General features: G+C 44.2%; 2 protein-coding genes and 3 long non-coding RNA genes across 5 annotated transcripts; all 5 read left to right on the forward strand.

Annotated features, from left to right (window-relative positions):
• Positions 1-909: 909 nt before the first annotated feature.
• LOC118564516 lies at positions 910-2175 on the forward strand. Its single transcript, XR_004931903.1, has 5 exons — positions 910-958; positions 1195-1296; positions 1378-1545; positions 1627-1746; positions 1944-2175. It is a non-coding gene; the product is annotated as an uncharacterized LOC118564516 (long non-coding RNA).
• A 1730-nt stretch (positions 2176-3905) lies between these two features.
• On the forward strand, positions 3906-4997 carry LOC118564632 (mucin-2-like; the record flags this gene model as incomplete). Its single annotated transcript, XM_036143515.1, has 2 exons — positions 3906-4600; positions 4709-4997. Coding segments are annotated over exons 1-2 (984 nt in total), but the record flags the coding sequence as incomplete, so codon positions are not given.
• Positions 4998-5037: 40 nt separating this feature from the next.
• On the forward strand, positions 5038-6309 carry LOC118564512. Its single transcript, XR_004931900.1, has 5 exons — positions 5038-5139; positions 5376-5477; positions 5559-5726; positions 5808-5927; positions 6125-6309. It is a non-coding gene; the product is annotated as an uncharacterized LOC118564512 (long non-coding RNA).
• Positions 6310-7323: 1014 nt separating this feature from the next.
• LOC118564633 (hepatitis A virus cellular receptor 1-like) lies at positions 7324-8090 on the forward strand (the record flags this gene model as incomplete). The annotated part of the gene is made up of 2 exons (XM_036143516.1): positions 7324-7865; positions 7991-8090. Coding segments are annotated over 2 exons (642 nt in total), but the record flags the coding sequence as incomplete, so codon positions are not given.
• Positions 8091-9228: 1138 nt separating this feature from the next.
• On the forward strand, positions 9229-10457 carry LOC118564514. The gene is made up of 5 exons (XR_004931902.1): positions 9229-9286; positions 9523-9624; positions 9706-9873; positions 9955-10074; positions 10272-10457. It is a non-coding gene; the product is annotated as an uncharacterized LOC118564514 (long non-coding RNA).
• Positions 10458-12369: the final 1912 nt, after the last annotated feature.

Genomic DNA, 12369 nt, shown 5'->3' on the forward strand with positions numbered 1-12369 from the left:
TACTTTATTGTTTAAAAATAGCCAAAATAAAGTATGCTGGGACACGAGAAATATTTTATGTAATTTTTTTTTCTTTAATCCATAGTTACTCAAAGCAACAGAAACTTTCCGAGGCTGGGCTGTGTGTCTCCAAATATATGTACAGCTGCTAAGGCCCTGAATAAATTACCGTTCCTGGAAAATATAGGTTCAATCACAAGTGGACCAAGCTGTTGTAAAGGTAATTTATGTAATAATATAAATCGTCCACCTAGTCCAAAAACCACTACTGCAGCAACAAAGACCACAACTGCACCGCCAACAACTACAACTACTCCACCAACAACCACAACCATGGCTTCAACCACTAAATCTACTGCCCCCACAACAACTGCAGCACCAACAACGACTACTGAAGCAACAACAACAACTACTGTAGCAACAACGACAACTTCACCACCAACAACAACAACTGCTTCACCAACAACCACAACCATGGCTTCAACTACTACATCTACTGCCCCCACAACAACTACAGCACCAACAACCACTACTGCAGCAACAACAACTACAACTGCTGCACCAACAACCACAACTATGGCTTCAACCACTACATCTACTGCCCCCACAACAACTGTCCCAACAACAACTGCAACATCGACAACCACTACTACAGCAACAACTGCTCCACCATCAACCACAACCGTGGCTTCAACCACTACATCTACTGCCCCCACAACAACTGCAGCAACAACAACAACTACTGAAGCAACAACAATCACTACTGCAGCTACAACAACAACAACTGTTCCACAAACAACCACAACTATGGCTTCAACCACTACATCTAGTATTGCCACAACAACTGCAGCAACAACTACAACTACTGCAGCAACAACGACAACTGCTCCACCAACCACCACAAGCATGGCTTCAACAACTACATCGACTGCCGCCACAACAACTGGGAGTGGAATGGGTAAATTCAACAGTTTAAGTCTATAAAGGAGCAAATTAATCCAGCAGCGTACAGAGATCATTGTTATAATGTGAAGTTCAGTTCATCGGAGAGGAGGAGTAGCTGATACTGGGAAGGGTGTCTATATCTCATGTTAGAACAGCTAGATTACTATTATTATATAAACTTTTAATAGTGAACCTCAGAAAATTTTCAAATATGTATTCTTGAATGTAAATGTTTTCTTTTGATTTCAGCTATAGCCCTGCAATGCTTCAACTGCAGAGGTGATGGTTGTATGAGTCCACCAACCAAGACATGTGACCCAGGGGAGATGTGTATAACAGCTTTTATCAGTGGTATGTTTTTCTGTTTGACAAGTTTCCCTTTGTGACAAAATCTAGTTCATGTGCACTAACAAATATACTTGTACTTTGCAGCTACCACAGGTGGACAAACTATAACCCAAATCTACAAGGACTGTGGTGCATTGTCTCTGTGTCAAGAATCAGGCATTCAGACCTATTCAGCAAACATGGGGTTCCAACGTGTAATTGCATCTGCTGAGTGTTGTGACAATGACATGTGCAACTCAGAAACTCTAAAATGTAAGTCTGGTGTAATCAGAGATTCATGTTTGTAATGTATTGTTTCGTTCTGCTACTAAAAAAATCTATTTATTCTTTTAGCGCCCCCTGCACAAAACATAGAAAAAAATCGCAGCTGTTTTATTGTGGATCAGGAAACTTCAAAACAGGACTCAACAGTAAAATGTTCCGAATTGGAGACCAACTGCTTTTCAGCAACTTGTAAGTTTTCCCAATTAAGCATGTGATAAATCATATTTTAATATTGTCCAGTCATTTTTGTCTTTGTTTTACCTGAAGAACTATACATTTAAATAATTGCACATGATAAAGTTACTTGATTGTTTAAAAATAGCCAAAATAAAGTATGCTGGGACCAGAGAAATATTTTATGCAATTTTTTTTCCTTTAATCCATAGTTAATCAAAGCAACAGAAACTTTCCGAGGCTGGGCTGTGTGTCTCCAAATATATGTACAGCTGCTATGGACCTGAATAAATTACCGTTCCTGGAAAATATAGGTTCAATCACAAGTGGACCAAGCTGTTGTGAAGGTAATTTATGTAATAATGTAAATCGTCCACCTAGTCCAAAACCCACTACTGCAGCAACAACAACCACAACTGCACCACCAACAACTACAACTACTCCACCAACAACCACAACCATGGCTTCAACCACTAAATCTACTGCCCCCACAACAACTGCAGCATCAACAACGACTACTGAAGCAACAACAACAACTACTGTAGCAACAACGACAACTTCACCACCAACAACAACTGCTCCACCAAAAACCACAACCATGGCTTCAACTATTACATCTACTGCCCCCACAACAACTACAGCACCAAAAACCACTACTGCAGCAACAACAACAATGACTGCTCCACCAACAACCACAACTATGGCTTCAACCACTACATCTACTTCCCCCACAACAACTACAGCACCAACAACCACTACTGCAGCAACAACAACTACAACTGCTGCACCAACAACCACAACTATGGCTTCAACCACTACATCTACTGCCCCCACAACAACTGTCCCAACAACAACTGCAACATCGACAACCACTACTACAGCAACAACTGCTCCACCATCAACCACAACCATGGCTTCAACCACTACATCTACTGCCCCAAAAACAACTGCAGCACCAACAACTACAACTGCAGCACCAACAACCACTACTGCAGCAACAACAACAACAACTGCTCCACCAACAACCACAACTATGGCTTCAAACACTACATCTACTGCCCCAACAACAACTGCAGCACCAACAACCACTACGGCAGCAACAACAACCGCTCCACCAACAACCACAACCATGCTTTCAACCACTACATCTGCTGCCCCCCTCAACTGCAGCACCAACAACCACTACTGCAGCAACAACAACCACAAGTGCTCCACCAACAACTACAACTACTCCAGCAACAACCACAACCATGGATTCAACCACTAAATCTACTGCCCCCACAACAACTGCAGCATCAACAACGACTACTGAAGCAACAACAACAACTACTGTAGCAACAACGACAACTTCACCACCAACAACAACTGCTCCACCAACAACCACAACCATGGTTTCAACCACTACATCTGCTGCCCCCTCAACTGCAGCACCAACAACCACTACTACAGCAACAACAACCACAAGTGCTCCACCAACAACCACAACTATTGCTTCAACCACTACATCTACTGCCCCCACAAAAACTGCAGCGCCAACAACGACTACTGAAGTAACAACAACCACTACTGCAGCAACAACGACAACTTCACCGCCAACAACAACTGCTCCACCAACAACCACAACCATGGCTTCAACTACTACATCTACTGCCCCCACAACAACTACATTACCAACAACCACTACTGCAGCAACAACAACTACAACTGCTGCACCAACAACCACAACTATGGCTTCAACCACTACATCTACTGCCCCCACAACAACTGTCCCAACAACAACTGCAACATCGACAACCACTACTACAGCAACAACTGCTCCACCATCAACCACAACCATGGCTTCAACCACTACATCTACTGCCCCAAAAACAACTGCAGCACCAACAACTACAACTGCAGCACCAACAACCACTACTGCAGCAACAACAACAACAACTGCTCCACCAACAACCACAACTATGGCTTCAAACACTACATCTACTGCCCCAACAACAACTGCAGCACCAACAACCACTACGGCAGCAACAACAACCGCTCCACCAACAACCACAACCATGCTTTCAACCACTACATCTGCTGCCCCCTCAACTGCAGCACCAACAACCACTACTGCAGCAACAACAACCACAAGTGCTCCACCAACAACTACAACTACTCCAGCAACAACCACAACCATGGATTCAACCACTAAATCTACTGCCCCCACAACAACTGCAGCATCAACAACGACTACTGAAGCAACAACAACAACTACTGTAGCAACAACGACAACTTCACCACCAACAACAACTGCTCCACCAACAACCACAACCATGGTTTCAACCACTACATCTGCTGCCCCCTCAACTGCAGCACCAACAACCACTACTACAGCAACAACAACCACAAGTGCTCCACCAACAACCACAACTATTGCTTCAACCACTACATCTACTGCCCCCACAAAAACTGCAGCGCCAACAACGACTACTGAAGTAACAACAACCACTACTGCAGCAACAACGACAACTTCACCACCAACAACAACTGCTCCACCAACAACCACAACCATGGCTTCAACTACTACATCTACTGCCCCCACAACAACTACATTACCAACAACCACTACTGCAGCAACAACAACGATGACTGCTGCACCAACAACCACAACCATGGCTTCAACCACTAAATCTAGTGTTCCCACAACAACTGCAGCAACAACTACCACTACTGCAGCAACAACAACATATGCTCCACCATCCAGCACAACCATGACTTCAACTACTACATCTACTGCCCCCACAACAACTACATTACCAACAACCACTACTGCAGCAACAACAACGATGACTGCTCCACCAACAACCACAACTATGGCTTCGACCACTACATCTACTGCCCCCACAACAACTGCACCACCAACAACCACAACCATGGCTTCAACTACTACATCTACTGTCCCCACAACTGCTGCACCAACAACCACTAATACAGCAACAACAACCCCAACTGCTCCACCAACAACCACAACCATGGCTTCAACCACTACATCTACTGCCCCCACAACAACTGCAGCACCAAGAACGACTACTGAAGCAACAACAACCACTACTGCAGCAACAACAACTACAACTTCTGCACCAACAACCACAACCATGGCTTCAACCACTACATCTACTGTCCCCAAAACAACTACAGCACCAACAATCACTACTGCAGCAACAACAACAACAACTGTTCCACCAACAACCACAACTATGGCTTCAACCACTACATCTAGTATTGCCACAACAACTGCAGCAACAACTACAACTTCTGCAGCAACAACTACAACTACTGCAGCAACAACGACAACTGCTCCACCAACCACCACAAGCATGGCTTCAACTACTACATCGACTGCCCCCACAACAACTGGGAGTGGAATGGGTAAATTAAACAGTTTAAGTGTATAAAGGAGCAAATTAATCCAGCAGCGTACAGAGATCATTGTTATAATGTGAAGTTCAGTTCATCAGAGAGGAGGAGTAGCTGATACTGGGAAGGGTGTCTATATCTCATGTTAGAACAGCTAGATTACTATTATTATATAAACTTTTAATAGTGAACCTCAGAAAATTTTCAAATATGTATTCTTGAATGTAAATGTTTTCTTTTGATTTCAGCTATAGCCCTGCAATGCTTCAACTGCAGAGGTGATGGTTGTATGAGTCCACCAACCAAGACATGTGACCCAGGGGAGATGTGTATAACAGCTTTTATCAGTGGTATGTTTTTCTGTTTGACAAGTTTCCCTTTGTGACAAAATCTAGTTCATGTGCACTAACAAATATACTTGTACTTTGCAGCTACCACAGGTGGACAAACTATAACCCAAATCTACAAGGACTGTGGTGCATTGTCTCTGTGTCAAGAATCAGGCATTCAGACCTATTCAGCAAACATGGGGTTCCAACGTGTAATTGCATCTGCTGAGTGTTGTGACAATGACATGTGCAACTCAGAAACTCTAAAATGTAAGTCTGGTGTAATCAGAGATTCATGTTTGTAATGTATTGTTTCGTTCTGCTACTAAAAAAATCTATTTATTCTTTTAGCGCCCCCTGCACAAAACATAGAAAAAAATCGCAGCTGTTTTATTGTGGATCAGGAAACTTCAAAACAGGACTCAACAGTAAAATGTTCCGAATTGGAGACCAACTGCTTTTCAGCAACTTGTAAGTTTTCCCAATTAAGCATGTGATAAATCATATTTTAATATTGTCCAGTCATTTTTGTCTTTGTTTTACCTGAAGAACTATACATTTAAATAATTGCACATAATAAAGTTACTTGATTGTTTAAAAATAGCCAAAATAAAGTATGCTGGGACCAGAGAAATATTTTATGCAATTTTTTTTCCTTTAATCCATAGTTAATCAAAGCAACAGAAACTTTCCGAGGCTGGGCTGTGTGTCTCCAAATATATGTACAGCTGCTATGGACCTGAATAAATTACCGTTCCTGGAAAATATAGGTTCAATCACAAGTGGACCAAGCTGTTGTGAAGGTAATTTATGTAATAATGTAAATCGTCCACCTAGTCCAAAACCCACTACTGCAGCAACAACAACCACAGCTGCACCACCAACAACTACAACTACTCCACCAACAACCACAACCATGGCTTCAACCACTAAATCTACTGCCCCCACAACAACTGCAGCATCAACAACGACTACTGAAGCAACAACAAGTACTGTAGCAACAACGACAACTTCACCACCAACAACAACTGCTCCACCAAAAACCACAACCATGGCTTCAACTATTACATCTACTGCCCCCACAACAACTACAGCACCAAAAACCACTACTGCAGCAACAACAACGACTGCTCCACCAACAACCACAACTATGGCTTCAACCACTACATCTACTTCCCCCACAACAACTACAGCACCAACAACCACTACTGCAGCAACAACAACTACAACTGCTGCACCAACAACCACAACTATGGCTTCAACCACTACATCTACTGCCCCCACAACAACTGTCCCAACAACAACTGCAACATCGACAACCACTACTACAGCAACAACTGCTCCACCATCAACCACAACCATGGCTTCAACCACTACATCTACTGCCCCAAAAACAACTGCAGCACCAACAACTACAACTGCAGCACCAACAACCACTACTGCAGCAACAACAACAACAACTGCTCCACCAACAACCACAACTATGGCTTCAAACACTACATCTACTGCCCCAACAACAACTGCAGCACCAAGAACCACTACTGCAGCAACAACAACCACAACTGCTACACCAACAACCACAACCATGGCTTCAACCACTACATCTACTGTCCCCACAACAACTAAAGCACCAACAACCACTACGACAGCAACAACAACCGCTCCACCAACAACCACTACGACAGCAACAACAACCGCTCCACCAACAACCACAACCATGGTTTCAACCACTACATCTGCTGCCCCCTCAACTGCAGCACCAACAACCACTACTGCAGCAACAACAACCACAAGTGCTCCACCAACAACCACAACTATGGCTTCAAACACTAAATCTACTGCCCCCACAACAACCAAAGCACCAACAACCACTACGACAGCAACAACAACCACTCCACCAACAACCACAACCATGGCTTCAACCACTACATCTACTGCCCCCACAACAACTGTCCCAACAACAACAATTACAACATCAACAACCACTATTGCAGAAACAACTGCTCCACCAACAACCACAACTATGGCTTCAACCACTACATCTACTGGCCCCACAACAACTACAGCACCAACAACCAGCACTGCTGCAACAACTGCTCCACCAACAACTACTACTGAGGTAACAGCAACCACAACTGCTCCACCAACAACCACAACTATGGCTTCAACCACTACATCTACTGCCCCAACAACAACTGCAGCACCAACAACCACTACTGCAGCAACAACAACTACAACTGCTGCACCAACAACCACAACTATGGCTTCAACCACTACATCTACTGCCCCCACAACAACTGTCCCAACAACAACTGCAACATCGACAACCACTACTACAGCAACAACTGCTCCACCATCAACCACAACCATGGCTTCAACCACTACATCTACTGCCCCAAAAACAACTGCAGCACCAACAACTACAACTGCAGCACCAACAACCACTACTGCAGCAACAACAACAACAACTGCTCCACCAACAACCACAACTATGGCTTCAAACACTACATCTACTGCCCCAACAACAACTGCAGCACCAAGAACCACTATTGCAGCAACAACAACCACAACTGCTACACCAGCAACCACAACCATGGCTTCAACCACTACATCTACTGTCCCCACAACAACTAAAGCACCAACAACCACTACGACAGCAACAACAACCGCTCCACCAACAACCACTACGGCAGCAACAACAACCGCTCCACCAACAACCACAACCATGGTTTCAACCACATCTGCTGCCCCCTCAACTGCAGCACCAACAACCACTACTGCAGCAACAACAACCACAAGTGCTCCACCAACAACTACAACTACTCCAGCAACAACCACAACCATGGCTTCAACCACTAAATCTACTGCCCCCACAACAACTGCAGCATCAACAACGACTACTGAAGCAACAACGACAACTTCACCACCAACAACAACTGCTCCACCAACAACCACAACCATGGTTTCAACCACTACATCTGCTGCCCCCTCAACTGCAGCACCAACAACCACTACTACAGCAACAACAACCACAAGTGCTCCACCAACAACCACAACTATTGCTTCAACCACTACATCTACTGCCCCCACAAAAACTGCAGCGCCAACAACGACTACTGAAGTAACAACAACCACTACTGCAGCAACAACGACAACTTCACCACCAACAACAACTGCTCCACCAACAACCACAACCATGGCTTCAACTACTACATCTACTGCCCCCACAACAACTACATTACCAACAACCACTACTGCAGCAACAACAACGATGACTGCTGCACCAACAACCACAACCATGGCTTCAACCACTAAATCTAGTGTTCCCACAACAACTGCAGCAACAACTACCACTACTGCAGCAACAACAACATATGCTCCACCAACCAGCACAACCATGACTTCAACTACTACATCTACTGCCCCCACAACAACTACATTACCAACAACCACTACTGCAGCAACAACAACGATGACTGCTCCACCAACAACCACAACTATGGCTTCGACCACTACATCTACTGCCCCCACAACAACTGCACCACCAGCAACCACAACCATGGCTTCAACTACTACATCTACTGTCCCCACAACTGCTGCACCAACAACCACTAATACAGCAACAACAACCCCAACTGCTCCACCAACAATCATAACCATGGCTTCAACCACTACATCTACTGCCCCCACAACAACTGCAGCACCAAGAACGACTACTGAAGCAACAACAACCACTACTGCAGCAACAACGACAACTGCTCCACCAGCCACCACAAGCATGGCTTCAACTACTACATCGACTGCCCCCACAACAACTGGGAGTGGAATGGGTAAATTAAACAGTTTAAGTCTATAAAGGAGCAAATTAATCCAGCAGCGTACAGAGATCATTGTTATAATGTGAAGTTCAGTTCATCGGAGAGGAGGAGTAGCTGATACTGGGAAGGGTGTCTATATCTCATGTTAGAACAGCTAGATTACTATTATTATATAAACTTTTAATAGTGAACCTCAGAAAATTTTCAAATATGTATTCTTGAATGTAAATGTTTTCTTTTGATTTCAGCTATAGCCCTGCAATGCTTCAACTGCAGAGGTGATGGTTGTATGAGTCCACCAACCAAGACATGTGACCCAGGGGAGATGTGTATAACAGCTTTTATCAGTGGTATGTTTTTCTGTTTGACAAGTTTCCCTTTGTGACAAAATCTAGTTCATGTGCACTAACAAATATACTTGTACTTTGCAGCTACCACAGGTGGACAAACTATAACCCAAATCTACAAGGACTGTGGTGCATTGTCTCTGTGTCAAGAATCAGGCATTCAGACCTATTCAGCAAACATGGGGTTCCAACGTGTAATTGCATCTGCTGAGTGTTGTGACAATGACATGTGCAACTCAGAAACTCTAAAATGTAAGTCTGGTGTAATCAGAGATTCATGTTTGTAATGTATTGTTTCGTTCTGCTACTAAAAAAATCTATTTATTCTTTTAGCGCCCCCTGCACAAAACATAGAAAAAAATCGCAGCTGTTTTATTGTGGATCAGGAAACTTCAAAACAGGACTCAACAGTAAAATGTTCCGAATTGGAGACCAACTGCTTTTCAGCAACTTGTAAGTTTTCCCAATTAAGCATGTGATAAATCATATTTTAATATTGTCCAGTCATTTTTGTCTTTGTTTTACCTGAAGAACTATACATTTAAATAATTGCACATAATAAAGTTACTTGATTGTTTAAAAATAGCCAAAATAAAGTATGCTGGGACCAGAGAAATATTTTATGCAATTTTTTTTCCTTTAATCCATAGTTAATCAAAGCAACAGAAACTTTCCGAGGCTGGGCTGTGTGTCTCCAAATATATGTACAGCTGCTATGGACCTGAATAAATTACCGTTCCTGGAAAATATAGGTTCAATCACAAGTGGACCAAGCTGTTGTGAAGGTAATTTATGTAATAATGTAAATCGTCCACCTAGTCCAAAACCCACTACTGCAGCAACAACAACCACAACTGCACCGCCAACAACTACAACTACTCCACCAACAACCACAACCATGGCTTCAACCACTAAATCTACTGCCCCCACAACAACTGCAGCATCAACAACGACTACTGAAGCAACAACAACAAGTACTGTAGCAACAACGACAACTTCACCACCAACAACAACTGCTCCACCAAAAACCACAACCATGGCTTCAACTATTACATCTACTGCCCCCACAACAACTACAGCACCAAAAACCACTACTGCAGCAACAACAACGACTGCTCCACCAACAACCACAACTATGGCTTCAACCACTACATCTACTTCCCCCACAACAACTACAGCACCAACAACCACTACTGCAGCAACAACAACTACAACTGCTGCACCAACAACCACAACTATGGCTTCAACCACTACATCTACTGCCCCCACAACAACTGTCCCAACAACAACTGCAACATCGACAACCACTACTACAGCAACAACTGCTCCACCATCAACCACAACCATGGCTTCAACCACTACATCTACTGCCCCAAAAACAACTGCAGCACCAACAACTACAACTGCAGCACCAACAACCACTACTGCAGCAACAACAACAACAACTGCTCCACCAACAACCACAACTATGGCTTCAAACACTACATCTACTGCCCCAACAACAACTGCAGCACCAAGAACCACTACTGCAGCAACAACAACCACAACTGCTACACCAACAACCACAACCATGGCTTCAACCACTACATCTACTGTCCCCACAACAACTAAAGCACCAACAACCACTACGACAGCAACAACAACCGCTCCACCAACAACCACTACGACAGCAACAACAACCGCTCCACCAACAACCACAACCATGGTTTCAACCACTACATCTGCTGCCCCCTCAACTGCAGCACCAACAACCACTACTGCAGCAACAACAACCACAAGTGCTCCACCAACAACCACAACTATATCTTCAAACACTACATCTACTGCCCCCACAACAACCAAAGCACCAACAACCACTACGACAGCAACAACAACCGCTCCACCAACAACCACTACGATAGCAAGAACAACCACTCCACCAACAACCACAACCATGGCTTCAACCACTACATCTACTGCCCCCACAACAACTGTCCCAACAACAACAATTACAAAATCAACAACCACTATTGCAGAAACAACTGCTCCACCAACAACCACAACTATGGCTTCAACCACTACATCTACTGGCCCCACAACAACTACAGCACCAACAACCAGCACTGCTGCAACAACTGCTCCACCAACAACTACTACTGAGGTAACAGCAACCACAACTGCTCCACCAACAACCACAACTATGGCTTCAACCACTACATCTACTGCCCCAACAACAACTGCAGCACCAACAACCACTACTGCAGCAACAAAAACTACAACTGCTCCACCAAAAATCACAACTATGGCTTCAACCACTACATCTACTGCCCCCACAACAACTGTCCCAACAACAACTGCAACATCAACAAACACTACTGCAGAAACAACTGCTCCACCAACAACCACAACCATAGCTTCAACCACTGCATCTACTGCCCCAACAACAACTGCAGCACCAACAACCACTACTGCAGCAACAAAAACTACAACTGCTCCACCAAAAATCACAACTATGGCTTCAACCACTACATCTACTGCCCCCACAACAACTGTCCCAACAACAACTGCAACATCAACAAACACTACTGCAGAAACAACTGCTCCACCAACAACCACAACCATAGCTTCAACCACTGCATCTACTGCCCCAACAACAACCGCTCCACCAACAACCACAACCATGGTTTCAACCACTACATCTGCTGCCCCCTCAACTGCAGCACCAACAACCACTACTGCAGCAACAACAACCACAAGTGCTCCACCAAC

This window comes from Fundulus heteroclitus, chromosome 11, assembly GCF_011125445.2.
Source record: "Fundulus heteroclitus isolate FHET01 chromosome 11, MU-UCD_Fhet_4.1, whole genome shotgun sequence".
NCBI lineage: Eukaryota > Metazoa > Chordata > Actinopteri > Cyprinodontiformes > Fundulidae > Fundulus > Fundulus heteroclitus.